The 14,825-nt window shown below is 48.7% G+C and overlaps 1 protein-coding gene across 13 annotated transcripts; it reads left to right on the top strand.

Annotated features, from left to right (window-relative positions):
- Positions 1–372: 372 nt before the first annotated feature.
- Positions 373–3,036, top strand: LOC146755272 (uncharacterized). 13 transcript variants are annotated; one of them, XR_014938242.1, is made up of 4 exons: positions 464–578; positions 1,404–1,540; positions 1,924–1,987; positions 2,585–3,036. XR_014938242.1 is itself a non-coding variant. In XM_085526075.1 (2 exons), exons 1-2 carry the CDS (start codon positions 390–392, stop codon positions 2,711–2,713), a joined length of 318 nt encoding a protein of 105 aa, XP_085382201.1. In that variant the 5' UTR covers positions 373–389; the 3' UTR covers positions 2,714–3,036. The 13 variants fall into 13 exon arrangements, 2 of the variants coding, with proteins under 2 accessions (XP_085382201.1, XP_085382200.1); XR_014938239.1 differs by having other exon boundaries at positions 1,401–1,540; XR_014938241.1 differs by having other exon boundaries at positions 1,401–1,503; positions 2,585–2,724.
- The last annotated feature ends 11,789 nt before the right edge of the window (positions 3,037–14,825 follow it).

Genomic DNA, 14,825 nt, shown 5'->3' with positions numbered 1-14,825 from the left:
CCCACCATCAGATCTGGATTGCTGCCACCCAGACGGGAAAAAACGGGGTCTCCCACTGACAAGATGGCGGCAGCTGCATCACGTGTGGAGCCCAGCCGGCCCGAGGAGCCGTCTGCCCTCAGATCCAGATCGCTGCCACCCAGCAAGGAAGGAACGGGGTCTCCCACAGAGGAGATGGCAGCAGCAGGGGCTGACTGATCATTGGTCAGCTGCTCATCCCGCCCATGCCGGCCTCTCATTGGTCAGTGGCAGCTCTGCCCCGCCCCTGGCCTCTCATTGGTTAGCAACAGCTCCGGCCCCGTGTCGCTGTCTCATTGGTCAGCGGCAGCGCCGACGCGTGTCGCCCTCTCATTGGCCAGCGGCAGCGCCGGCCCGCCCCCGCCCTCTCAATGGTCAGCAGCAGTGCCGCCGGCTCCGATTGGCTGAGGCTCCGCGCGCGGGAGCGGCCGCTATATTGTGGCTCGGGGCCGCCCCGCATGGCAGTGCCGCTGCAGCCGCTGCGCGCCGGAGCTGTCCGGGCAGCACCGAGACGGAAACGCGGCACGACGGGAGCGGTGCTGAGGACGGCGATGCCGGAGGTGTGCGGGAGAACGGGGCCGGGCCGGGGCCGGGGAGAGGAAGCGGTGCCCCCCGGGCCTGAGGTGGGCTGTGTGTGTAGGGGGCAGTGGAGGGGGTGGGAGAGTTGAGGGGGCTGTGGGGTAATGTGTGGCTGTGTGGGGGCTGTAGGGAGGGTCTAGGGTAATATGGGGCTGTGGGGTCAGTGGGATGGATCTAGGGGTGAATAGTGGGGGAGATGGGGTTGTAGTGGGCTGTGTGAGGCTATCGGGAGAGATCTGGGGCTCTAGGGAGCACAGGAGGGGCTGTAGAGGGATATAGAGCTGTGCAGGGTTTCTAGGGGGATATGGGGCTGTACGGTTCTAGGGGGACTGCAGGGGTAGATGTAGGAGTATGTGGGGCTATGGGGAGCTTCCTAGTGGCCATAGGAGGGGCATGGGGTTCTAGAAAGTTGTCTGGGACTTTTGATGTGGTGTAAAGGTATATTGGACAGTAGGGGCTCTGGGGAGAACAGAGATGACTGTGGAGGGGATAGAAGGCTGATGCTGGGCTGTGGGGGGCTACAGGGGATCATGGAGCTCTAGGGGTCTGGGGTGCTCTATAGGGCTGTGGGGGAGCTCTAAGGTTCTAAAGGGGGGGCGTAGGGTGCTCTGGGTAGGCTATAGGAGGATTATGGGGGACATGTGTCTCTAGGGCGCTGTGGGTGGGCAGTAGGAGGATTCTAGTGGGATGCAGGGTTATAGGGGATGTATGGGGCTATACAGTGGGTTATAGGGGCATGTGGGGCTAGAAGGTTCTCCCTCACTTTCCCCTTTCCTTTTCACCTCCCTTTTCCCCTTCCATAGCAGGGTGGGTGAAATGCTAGTCCTGAAATTTAAATTAGAATTGGAAGAGAGAAGGGAACGCAGGAACGGATCAGCCGGGCCATGGGCAATACCTGCTGGGGAGGTACCGGATTTTGGGGAGATGCTGCCCCCAGTACCAGGTGGGGGGGTTGGGAAGGGGCTGGGGGGGGGAGGCACTGAGGGGGTTGGGGTAGAGGGGGGGTCCGAGGGGGGGGCTGGAGGGGATAGTGGGGTGCTGTAAGCAGGGGAGCTGCTGCCTGCATTGCCCGGTGGGGGGACCAGGGTATTGGGTGGGGTTATGGGGTGGGGCGGGGTCAGGGTTGGGGTCATGGGGGGGGGGGCGTTAATGGAGCCAGGGGTGGGGGATTGTTATGGGGGGGGTGTTACTGTTGGGGATAGAGAAATATATTGTGGGGTCATGGGAGAGAGATGGGGATGAGAGTGGGCCGTGGATCACGTGTGGCCATGGTGCCATGGATCACCCTGTGACCCCTCCACCTCTAAACTGTACCCCCCCACACAGACCGTTCTCATACAGGACCATTAGCCGCAGCTCTATTGTGTCACCTGACAGGAGCTGGAACGGGGTGAGGTGTGGGGGGGAATTGGGGGTCAGGTAGGGGATGGTGGACGTTGGGGATGGGATGGGTTACAGGGTGGGGTGGGTGGGGAAGCAGGGGGAAGGGGATGAGATGGGGGGGTTATAGAGGTTATGGGATGGGTTTGGGGTTGGAATGGGTTATGGGATGGTGCTGGGGTGGTTTACAGGGGTTATGGGGTGGGATCGGGAGGGGGCGGGGGCTCACAGGGAATGTGAGCAGTCCCCCTCCCCCTTTAACTCCCATCCCCCTAGAGGCAGGGACACCTACCTCCAAATGAGGTTGCTCTGAGCCTGGTCCAGCCAGGCCTTGAATGCCTGTCCGGGCACCCAGCACCTCTCTGGGCAAGACATCCCAGTGCCTCACCACCCTCCAGCTAAAACCTTCTTCCTCCCACCCAAAGCCAGTCTTCCCTCTTTCCGCCTGAAACTGTTTCACCTTCTCCTACCCCAAGTGACCCTGCTAACAGCTTTAGAAAGACTTCGTGCATCATGAAAACGTGCTTGTGAGCAGACGAGCAGAGAGAGCAGCAAGGATTGCTGCTGCACTGCCTCACACCGCTCACTGCCTTCTCCTCGCTTACAGGTTCCAAATGGAGTTAGTCCCCAAACTGCTGCCCCTGCTATGCCGCAAGTCCTCCGGGAGCTCATTTGGGGCACAGAAGTCAACAGAAGAAGAGACTTTGCCACCTCTTACTGGGGACAAGAAAGATAAAGTGGCTTCCAGCTCCTTTCCACAGCACGGGCAACCAACTGGAGGTGGGCAGTCCCTTGCTGACCATCAGCCCAGGGCTCTCACTTGCAGCAAACCTTCCTGCCAGCTCAGAGATGGTTTCAGGGCAGGTTGTGGGAACAGGCCTGAGTTTAGTGCTGCTTGTGAGCGAGCCAAAGGCTTGACGGCTAATCTCCTCTTGCTTCCCTACTGCAGTCAGATTTGATAACAAACCAACCTACATCAGATGCCTCAGCATTATATTGTATAATATTGTGTTATCCTGTATTTCGATATAGTATTTAGTAAATAAGTGTGCCTCCTTAGATCGTTGCCGCTGTTTTCTTTTCCTAATTAACTTTTTTTCCTTGCAACCTAGGGCCCCTCCGGGGCCCACGGCCACTGTCACGGACGCAGGTGGATTTTTTCGTTCAAACCTTGGCAGAGGTGGAAGTTGTGGGGCGGGATGTGGCACTTGTGGGGCAGGAGCTGGCACTTTTAAGGCAGGAGGTGACACTTGTGGGGAAGGAGTTGGAAGTTGTGGGGAAGGAGGTGGAAGTTGTGGGGAAGGAGGTGGAAGTTGTGGGGAAGGAGGTGGCACTTGTGGGTCTGGAGGTGGCACTTGTGGGTCTGGAGGTGGCACTTGTGGGTCTGGAGGTGGCACTTGTGGGGCAGGAGGTGGAAGTTGTGGGGCAGGTGGTGGCACTTGTTGGGCGGGAGGTGGCTATTGTGCGTCAGGGGGTGGCACATGTTGGGCAGGAGGTGGCACTTGTGGGGCTGGAGGTGAAACTTGTGGGGCAGTAGGTGGAAGTTGTGGGGCAGGAGGTGGCACTTGTAGGTCAGGAGGTGACACTTGTGGGGCAGGAGGTGGAACTTGTGTGAGGGGAGGTGGAAGTTGTGGGGCAGGAGGTTGTGGGGCATCAGGTGGCTCTTTTGGGGCAGGAGATGGCACTTGTGGGGTATGAGGTAGCAGTTGTGGGGCGGGATGTTGAAGTTGTGGGGCATCATGTCGCCCTTGTGGGGCAGGAAATGGCACTTTGGTGCGGGAAGTCGAAATTGTGGGGCAGGAGTTAGCACTTGTGGGGCAGGAGATTGCAATTGTAGGGCAGGAGGTGGAACATGTGGGGCAGGAGGTGGCACTTCTGGGGTGGGGGGTGGCACTTCTGGGGCGGGAGGTGGCACTTGTGGGACAGGATTTGGCCCTTGGGGGGCGGGGGGTGGCACTTGTGGGGCAGGAGGTAGAAGTTGTGGTGCAAGAGCTGGCACTTGTGGGGCAGGAGGTGGTAATTGTGAGGCAGGAGGTGGAAGTTGTGAGGCATCAGGTGGCCCTTGTGGGGCAGGAGGTAGAAGTTATGGTGCAAGAGCTGGCACTTGTGGAGCAGGAGGTGGTAATTGTGAGGCAGGAGGTAGAAGTTGTGGGGCAGGAGGTGGAAGTTGTAAGGCAGGAATTGGTACTTGTGGGGCAGGAGGTGGCAATTGTGTTGCCTGAGTTGGCACTTGTGGGGTAGGAAGTGGCACATGTGGGGCAGGATGTGGCACTTGTGGGGCTGGAGGTGCCTCTTGTGAGGCAGGAAGTTGCACTTGTTGGGCGGTAGGTGGCACTTGTGGGGTAGGAGATGGAACTTGAGTGGCAGGAAGTGGAAGCTGTAAGGTAGGAGGTGGCACTTTTGGGGCAGGAAATTGCACTTGTGGGGCAGTATGTGGCTCTTGTGGGGCAGGAGGTGGAAATTGTGGGGCAGGAGGTAAAACTTGTGGGTGGGAGGTGGCATTTGTGGGGCGGGAGATGGCACTTGTGGGGCAGGACGTGGCACTTGTGGGGTAGGAGGTACAAGTAGTGAGGCGGGATGTGGCACTTGTGGGGCAAGTGCTGGAACTTGTGGGGCAGGAGGTGGAAGTTGTGGGTCAGGACATGGTAATTGCAAGGAAGGAGGTAGAAGTTGTGGGGCAGGAGGTGGCATGTGTGGGGAAGGAGGTGACAGTTGTGGGGCAGGAGGTGGGAGTTCTGTGGCAGGAGGTGGCACTTGTGGGGTAAGTGGTGGCACTTGTGGGGCAGGAGGTGGCACTTGTGGGGCAGGAGGTCGCAATTGTGGGGCGGGAGGTGGACCTTGTGGGGCAGGAGATGGAAGTTGTGGGGCAGGAGTTGGCAGTTGTGGGGCGGGAGGTGGCACTTGTGGGGCGGAAGGTGGAACTTGTTGGGCAGAAGGTGGCTCTTCTAGGTCAGGAGGTGGAAGTTGTGGGGCGGGAGGTGGAAATTATTGGGCAGGAATTGGCACTTGTGGGGCAGAAGGTGGCAATTGTGGGGCGGGAGGTGGCACTTGTGGGGCGAGAGGTAACCCTTGTGGGGTGGGAGATGGAACTTGTGGTGTAGGAGGTGGAAGTTGTGGGGCAGGAGGTGGCACTTGTGGGGTAGGTGGTTTCACTTGTAAAGCTGGATGTGGCATTATGCAGTAGGAGGAGGCGCTTTTGGAGTAGTAGGTTACAGTTGTAGGGCAGGAGGAGGCACTTGTGGGGCAGGAGATGGAAGTTGTGTGACACGAGGTGGCAATTTTTGGGCGGGAGGTGGAAGTTGTGGGGCAGGAGGTAGCACTTGTGGGCAGGAAATGGAAGTTGTGGCATAGGAGGTGGCATTTGTGGGGCAGGAGGTGGCACTTGTGAGGCAGCAGGTGGAAGTTGTGTGGCAGGATTTGGAAGTTGTGGGGCAGGACATGGCACTTATGGGGCGAGAGGTGGAACTTGTGGGGCTGGGGGTGGAACTTCTGTTGAAGGAGGTGGAAGTTGTGGGTCAGGTTGTTGCAGTTGTGGTTCGGGAGGTTGAACTTGTGGGGCAGGAGTTGGAAGTTGTGGGGCGGGAGGTGGCAATTGTGGGGCAGGATGTGGCACTTGTGGGGCGGGAGGTTTCACTTGTGGGGCGGGAGGTGGAAGTTGTTATCTCGATCCAATTTAGGAGTGAGGCAAAGGTTCTTTTGATATGTTATGCCTGGCGTGAGATTAAGAAGAAGAGCATTCAAATGTTGATCTGACCAGGTGGAATCATTGAATTTGCTACAGACACCACCCTGTGATTCTTCAGAAGGGGTGACACAAATATTTCATAATGAATAAAAGGTAGAAAGTGAGAAGGAACAGCCGTACACTGAAAACAACCATACATTTAACAATAACCAATAGTAATAAATAAACAAGTAAAATAGGAATATTTATATCAAGAGAACTTTCCACTTGAGCATTTCCAAAGCAGTTCAATTGTTGAGAGATATAAATACTAGTCTGGTAAGTTTAAGAACTGTTGTGGGAATCAAATGTTGTTTCTGCATTTAGAATAAGATAAGAATATTTTATTTCAAGGTCTCATTATATAAGTGAAGCAGTTTGTAGTTATTAGGTAGAAGTTATTAGGTACAAAGACTGCAGCTCCTGTCTGTCCAGCTGTCTGAAATAGAACTACTGGTTTTTGGTGCTGGACAAATAAGACCTGAGTAATAAAGGATCCAAAGAGGAGAAGTTGAAATAATTAACAATATGCCTGTATAAACCAGCAACAATGTATGTTTTAGTGTTTTGTTGTACGCATTGTAAAAATACCTAAGGATGTGCCTGAAGAGATATCGGGAAGGACTGGAATCACCCCCCCCTCGGGCTCTTTATTTAACGACGGTCTCTGGGACAGAATGAAAGAAGCTTCAAAGGAAATCAACATATCAATGCGATAAGATACCGAGACATCTTGGAAAGAAAACCAGCGGGATGGCGACTGACTAACACAAGATAACGTGGGAATTTACAATTGTCAGAATGTGATTAACTAATGCAAACCTCGAGTAAAATTGTAACGTGGAATACTCAATCAAAGGGGTAACAGGAGGGGAAAATGTATGGGAGACAAGGTATAAAAACTGTAACATCATGTCCATAGGGGCGCTTCTGCCATCAGGGCGCCCGCCATTGCAATCGCGAATAAAAACTGCTTTTATCAGAGATACCGTCCTGACCAAAAATTATTGAGGATATTTCCAACACTGTTAAAGTCACAACATAGTGTGGGATACCCCACAATTTAAATCATAGGGAGCAATCCCAGAAACATACACATCTCCTATCAAAAACTCAGACACTTTCCAACAACCGTGTTTTGGATGGAACCCCTGGACTGATGAGACACTGGAAAGCATCAGTGCAAAGGGTTTGGATGATAAATTTCACTTTAGTGACCACACCTAACAGATATTAGATAGGTCCCATTGCTCATTTCCCAATTCATTAGGAATTTGGAAAACCATGGAGATACATGCAAATCATAATCAAGTTAGACCAAAAGAGGTGAAAGAAGGGGTCAAAAGGAATGATTATCACTGTACAAAGAGGACCAGAAAGCCAGGATGACCTGAAAAAAAAACTCTGAACCCAACTGTGAAGTTTAAACAGATCCAAAGACTGATATCAATCACAACTCACAACTACAGCAAACAAAAACATAATACTATTGCAACAAAATATGTAATAAAGAGGTATATCAGTATTCTAGCGTGATCACATCTTCAATCTTTCTGTCGCAAAACACAAATGGTTCAAATCAGCTACAAGTCATTCTGTTCTGTGAAGGTCCTACGGGGATCTTCTGAAAATAAAACAAGACAACTCGCCCTTTGGGGGCTTTGTTAATACAATTATCTTCTCCTTTTGTTGTGAGCTTTCTAACACATCCACCCTTCACTGCCTTCCCCCCCCCACCTCCCTCTCACCTGGGGGGCGAACGTATCAACCTTCCTTGGGCTTTTGTTCTGGCCACAAGTTAACTAATTTCTCTAGCCTGACTGTGGGTAATCCATTCATCGAATCTCGTGGAACACCCTTTTGCCAGCCCAGTGTCCAGAGACTATTACGTTTATGATCTATATTTCGCCTACCTGTTCTTACTGGCAATGAGACCCTTCCAGTTCCACTGAGGTTTGGGCTGGGTGGCCTAGGAGCAAGGGTGGTTGCTGCGAGCCTTACTTCCCTTGGCTCAGATTTACTGGAAGAAGCCACAGGCCCAGATTTCCTTTCATAATTAATCAACTCTTGGGCAACCTCCCCCCATGTCCATACCTTATACCCTGACTGCAAATGGCCGGAGGTGCTGAATCCCAAAACCAGGAAAAAGGATAGGGAAAAGATGTTTAAATATTGTGTCAGATATGGCCTAGAAAGCCACTACAGGGAAAATCAATATTTGGCCAAAATATGGATCTGATGAAGGTTGGGTTTGTCAGATCTCGAATTTATATGTAAAGAACAAAACCCCTTTTCAAAGGAGGAATCAGAATATGCTGCCTGTTGGATACAAGAAATCAGCCTGTTATTAGTAAAAAGAAAAAGGCCCGGACCAGGAAGGAGAGGAATTAGAAAAGGAACTAATCAATGGGACCCTCCTGAGAATCTCTCCCCCATATAACCCCAATGTAGCACAAAGGGAGACAGGCACTGCCCCAGTGAGGGGAAATGGTAAAGCACACAGGGACATTTCACAGAAAAGGGGGGAATGCTGGGCTCAGGAGAGAATTAAAACAATGTGAAAGGGATATCAAAAAACTTCTCCTTTCCCAAACACCAGCTGTACCGGCACTTCAGTGCACCCTTTATGGGAGGCTCCACTGGGACAAGGACAAATACGCTATGTAAACTCCCCACTCACTAGTGGAGAAATTAGAAATTTTAAGAAGAAAATAAATTCTTTAATTGAGGATCAATTAAATAAGAGTAAGATTAGCAGAACAATTAGATCAATTTCTGGGGCTTTCAAAATTTTGGACCCACCAGGAGCCCCTGGTAAATACAAAAATGGGACCTGAATGGGAAGAAGTTGTGGTTTTAGTTGACAGGGGGGCAGCTCATTCATTGTTGGCACATAAGGTGTCAGGACTCAAATTAACAAATGAGGCCTTAAAGATAATAGGAACCTGGATGACAGTACCACTTCTTGAGAACACTGAATTCAAACTAGGGGATAAAGATGAAATTGGGAATCAAGAAAAAAAATGAAAAAAGGCCATAAAAATAAGGGTGGAACAGACCAAGGAACTGAATGCTATGGATTGCTAAAGGAAAGTTATATGGTACTAGGGTGTTTGTGGAAACTGAAGAACTATATTGTTTGATCTGTGGGTTCTGAAGGGAATGGGACAAACTGCTTTAATGGTATAAGAAAGTGTAATTGTTAATAATGTAATTGAGGGTATGTGGAAGTGTAACGGAGGGTACAAATAGTTTACAAAGGAAAAAGGGTTAAAGAGAAAGTGAGTTTCTGCACTGGTATGAGAGCAACCCCCTGCAATGCTCCCTCCCCCCCCCCCCCAAGAACTCTTGGAGACAGAGAGAGAGAGAGAGACAGCCAGAGACTGCTGCTGTAAACCACAAAGGGGGAGGTGGAAAGGGGGAGGTGGAGAGGCCAGGGCACTGGAAGTGAGAACAGTCTTCATGTGCAGAGGTCCGGGAAACGTGAAATTCCAGTGTTAGCAATGGACACCTCTGGAGAGGAGAAGATGAAACTGAAATAGGATGTTAGTAGTTTATGTAATGATGAGAGTTTGGAAAGTGAGAAAGTTTAGAACAGACACAGGCTGAAGAAGGCAAGGACTGGCAAGGTATAACAGGGATATCAGGACTGAAAAAAGTGAACGATATGAAAACAAAACAAAACTAGATTGACAAACAGATAGTAAGGGAATTGGTGATAATAACAGCTGTTACTGTTGTGGTGTTACAATGGGGCCGTAGGACCCAGAGGTCCCCTCAGGGAGAGGTGGGGGCAGTGGGGGCTTGAAGTGCCCAGGGAGGGCTCTGCCCCACTGGAAGGAAAGCGGGGTGCAAACTGCAACCAGAAATTGCATCTAGGGAAGCAGGATAAAGAGGTTTATTTTCTGGTGGATATGGGTGCTTCTTACTACTCATAGATGGTTTTGTAACAGTAGTTACAGAAGCTATTGTCCAACAAGAAAAGATTTACATTTTTTCGGATTAATTAAATATAAACTAAGTAGGAATGCAGAAATTCTTGTACCTGCCAGGTTACTCTGGCAAGAAATTTAATAAAACTGGAGCTAAGGGTCCAACAATACTGACTGATTAAAAACTGCAAGTCTGACTTCAACACAAATGGGGAAAAACAATGTTGTACCCCAGGAGTCACAGCAATATCAAACATGAGGCACTTAGGGGTGTGGGCATCAGGGCCAAACATGAAGCCCTGAATAGAAGTTAAAAGCAAGAGATTGCCCAGTCAGGATAAAGCGGTACCCTAAAAGGATATGTAACTGTAGAAGGATAGAAGGAATAACAGATAACTTTTTGGAGTTTGGACTCCAATTTTGCAAAAATTTTTGATAGCAAGTGCCGTAGTTTGGTACAAGACTTGAGGGCAAGTAATAGAATTGTTGAATGCATACACTCAGTGGTGGCAAATCCATGCACTTTATTAACGCAGTTAAGGAATGAATGGGTGGAGTTTACCTTCTGGAATTGAAGGATGTTTCTTCTGCCTGCTTTGGCCAATACGGGGAGAAGAGACTCAGTTAACCAGGACAGTGTTACCCAAGGTTGTGAGAACAGATGAATGATTTTTGAGAACTGGTCAGCTCTGAGCCTGAGATCTGGGATCCTCCATCCCAGGGTGGAACTTCACTGCAGCATGTGGATGCCAGAGCAACAAAAGAGAACTGTGCAATGGTCTGTGAGTTTGCTGAGTTTCTTGGTTTACAGAAAGCACAAATAACTCTAACAGCAAGTGACATATTTGGGAGATTACAGCTGGACTTTGAATCTTAAGGACTGCCAGGAAAGAAGCCATCTGCCAAACCCCTGAGCCGCAAACTGCCAAGGAAGAGAGTAAGGGATGGCCAGGGTGCCTGAGGGTGGTGACTGCACTGGTGCTCAATATTCAAGAAGCCTGTAAATCTACACTGGGCCAGAGGATACCAGTTTTAATGACTCATACAGTGTTTACAGTATTGGAGGCAAAAGGGGGACACTGGATCTCACCCCAAAGATTCGTGAAATACCAGGCCCATCCTGGTAGAGCAGGATGATGTAGAAATAACTGTGACTAACATTGTCAACCCAGTATCTTTCCTTAGCAGAACTCCTGGAGAACCAGTATCTCCTGACTGCTTTGAAACAACTGAAGCTGTACATTGCATCTGGTCAGTCGGACCTGAAGGACAAATCCTTAGAAGATGCAGAAGATGCCTGCTTTACCAACAGCTACAAGGAGACTTTTACCCATTTCAAGCCAGGGACTGGATCCTGATACAGTCTGGGAAGGAGACAAAGCTGCAACCTGACTGGGAAGGACCATTCCAAGTACTTTTAATGACTGAAACAGCTGTGAGGACAACCGAGAAAGGATGGACTTATGACACTGGTAAAAGCATCCACTAGCCTTGAGGCATGGGAAGTGTTGCCACAGAAAAACATTTAAAATATAAGAATTAGAAGGAAATCATAAAAAGTTTTTTATATTATTACTATTATTTTAAATTACCTTTGACTTCTCCTTGAATAGGTAAATAAATTGATTATTTAAGTGGGACCTGGAAAAGGTGAAATTTGACAATAATGCAGGGGAAGGACCAACTGATGGTTTTGATATGAATAAGGGACTCTTGTAGTGTATGGAATGATGTATGGTGGACAACTGCCAATTGAGGCTGGACAGATACACTCCTTGAAAATACCCAGAATGTCCAGGATAGGGAAGAGCTTAAAAAGGGGTAGAAAATCTTCCTAAAAACCCTGCAGTTATGACAATTGAGGAGATAAAAGACGTTAATGCCTGGGTAGAATGGACTAAGTATACTGTCCAGAATCTCAACCATAGCAATTGCTGTGCTTGTGCATCGGGACGGCCCATAGCTCAGGTGGTACCCATTCTGCTGGGATGGACCAAGGACCCCAAGAGAATGTGATGCATGATTGCCCTGTACCAAGAGAAAACTGCCTGAGGAAACAGAGACTGCAGATCTCTCTCCCTCTTGTTTCCTCCAATGCCTGATACAGATGTCAAGATCCCTCCTGCAGTCTCTACAGCGTTAGGTAACCATACAGCTTGCCTCTCACGGCAGGGTGTGAAGGCTACCAGGCCTATAGGAAACTTTTCCTTATGCAGTGAGGTCTTGAATGTTATGGAGGATTCAGCAGGAAATTATTCAAGATTGGGAATCTCCAGGGCAAATCTCTGGTGGTACTGTGGGGGAAAGATTTTATGGTCCAGCGTAACCATCTAACTGGGGAGGCACCTGTGCACTTGTTCAATTAGTTATACCATTCACCCTGGCATTTGAAAAAGAAATGTATATAGATTCAGTTGGGGTACCTAGAGGTGTCCCTGATAAATTTTAGGCAAGAAATCAAATTGCTGCAGGATTTGAGTCACCTCAGATGGTGGTGGTGTGACAATCAACAAGAACATAGACTAGATTAACTACATATAAAATATACAAAAATGCAATTAAGGGAATGGCAGAATAGCTAGATGCCACACACCGGAAAAGGAATGATCTAGCAGGAGAGAAATCCTGCTAGATTAAAGAAAAGGGGGGAATGAACAGTGATGCAGGAAACTTAAAGGTAGTTTATAGAAACAAGTAAAGGAAACTTAAAGGTAGTTTATAGAAATAAGTAAAAGAAACTTAAAGGTAACAAGTAAAAGAAACAAGGGGCCTGGGAGAGCAGGGAGGATGCAGATAAGGACTGAGACCTCACGGACGAGGAGTTGCATTCCCCCTGATAAGAACAAGAGGGGGTCTGCATGCTAAAGACAAGAGGGGGTCTGTATGCTAAAGAGCTATTGAATATGTACCAGAATTCCTAGAACTATTGACTATGTATTAGAAGTCTAAGAAATCATTGAATATGTATCAGAATTCTGAGAAATCATTGACTATGTATTAAGTGTACCTATATTTGTGTCATGATTTTACAAGTCGGTGTGCAAGTTTGGAGGAGCTATCCCCCTTGCACCCGGCGCTGCACAACGCTGGAATAAACACACCTGCTTTATAACCCATCTCTGGATTATAGAGTTTCATTCCGCAAGTCAGTGCCAGTTCCTTCTAATGCTGCTTGGGTTCTTTCTCCCTGAGGCACAGCTTGTATTTTTCCCTGTAGTTGTATGCCTATAGGTTTCAGTGATTCTGGAAGCCCCCTGATTAAAGGAGTCATCCGTTCAGGATCAACAGGCACCATCATAGGTGATTCATGATGTGGCTGCAGCTTTCTATCACACATCATTTACAGACAAGCAGCCTTTTGAACACTCTCAACCAATTGATCAGTTGTCCCAGTAATGGCAAGAGGGTCTCCCCTTTCTAAAGGGTTAAGACTACCTGCCCAATAGGCAGCCCTTTGTGTTAGGGACCAGGGAGCACGGTTGTTACCAGTAGTTAAAAATACTCCTGGCTCCCAATAACCTTCAGCCTCCTTTTCGGTTAACATTATTTGGTCTCCACCAGTTAGACCGACTCTCCATACATATTCTGTTTCCGATTCCTTTGGAGAGCGGCTAAAATCTTTTCTCAGTTTTGCTAATTCAGTGGCAGAAAAGGGAATTTCTTTAACATTCATTTGAGGATCCAGGTCCTCACCATTATCAAATGTATATTCTGTTTCTATTAAAGGGCGCAGAGGGGCTATTGGGGTTTCGGTCTTTTTAAAACTTTCTTTCGTTTCTTTCAGTTCTTCCTGAGGATCCAGTTTTTCTTGTGGTGCACCATGAATATCAGTGTCACCCGTATCTTTATATGTTAACATTTCCTTAAAAGCCATTTGTAACAAGGCCGAATGATGTCTCTCTCTTTCCAATTGTACTTCTAGATTTCCAATTTGGTTTTGCAAGGATTTCACGAGTTCCTAGGTTGTAAACGACTGTATAGTCTGGTTTTCCGCCTCGAGCTGCTGGTCTCGGAACTCCACTTTTAAAGCAGCGCCGAGTACCGCACAAATAAATGATTTGCCTTTCCCGGCTCGGGTACGAGCCCCATGTTGTAAAACGCAAATGCGGTCAGAAACAGCCTGCAAGTTGTACCAGTTTGCACGTGCCCAGTCCATCCCTGATGACGATGGCCGAGACACGTGCTTTTCAAGGATATCAAACAACATATTTTCACCTTCTATAGCAAATGTAATTTTACTCACAACAAAATCTACAGGCAACGAAATCTACGCTGAGGGGGGAGGAGGTGATTCCTTATCTCCTCAGAGAGGCAAACACTGAACAAAACCAACAACTGCTCAAAACACTCCTTTACACAAAAGACCAAACGACTCAATCAACACTTCCAAAGAAAGTGTAAACACCTCAATCGGTCCTGGCTATCCTGTCAAGCCACAACGAAAAACTTCAAGCTTTGAGCAACAAAAGTTAGAAATAACTTCTAAGTTTCTCAAAAGTAATAAACTTCTTGGAGAAGCACACACCACTTCCCCAAGAAGCGCACACACAAAACTTTTTAAAACCAAAGGTACGTCACAAGATTCTTAAAACCATCACGTAGAGAGGTATCTGATGACAGAAAAGCTCCTTGTTTCCGTAGTGAGGCATCTGGTGTCAGAAATCCTCAATTCGGGGTTTGTCCGCGCCCTTTTTATCCTACTTCTTCCCAGCCTTCCTGACATTTCTGAAAGGCTCGGGTCAGAGTCATGTGAATCCCTCGGAGATGGCCATTTCCTTCAGAACGGCCCACACAAAAAGACCACTTTAGGGCCATTAATCTGCATCTTAGCTCTCTTTGTAGCTCCCAGACTTGTCCATCTCATGAACAAAGGGATTTCTCGAACCTTGGTTCCTGTGTGTCTCAGACAAAGGGAGTCCTGCAACCTTGGCCAGGACTTGCCTGAACTTGTCCATTTCAGCAAACTTTGAGACAGTACTGTAAAAAGCATGGCCTCTTACACGTCCTGAACCTTGAGAATTCTGTGATTCTGTGAGGCAGCATCTCTTGGACATCGCTCTGCAGTGAAGACCGCCCCAGCTTCCTCAGCGAAGGCATCACCACTGGTGAGTTTCTCTCTCGCTTAGAACCTCTGTACATTTGTTACCATCTTTGTTACCATCTGTATAGTTACCACCTAGACAGGGGGACAT

This window comes from Coturnix japonica, chromosome 34 (assembly GCF_054131305.1).
Source record: "Coturnix japonica strain WE chromosome 34, WE-NBRP24, whole genome shotgun sequence".
NCBI classification, from domain to species: Eukaryota; Metazoa; Chordata; class Aves; order Galliformes; family Phasianidae; genus Coturnix; species Coturnix japonica.
The sequence above is the reverse complement of the archived record's forward strand: the minus strand, read 5'-3'. Positions and strand labels throughout refer to the sequence as shown.

Excerpts from the sequence above, each read along its gene's own strand:
- LOC146755272 (XM_085526074.1), top strand. The coding sequence starts at position 390 with ATGGTCAGCAGCAGTGCCGCCGGCTCCGATTGGCTGAGGCTCCGCGCG. Across the intron at positions 642-2,584 it reads CGGTGCCCCCCGGGCCTGAG|GTTCCAAATGGAGTTAGTCC; the intron begins GTGGGCTGTGTG and ends CCTCGCTTACAG.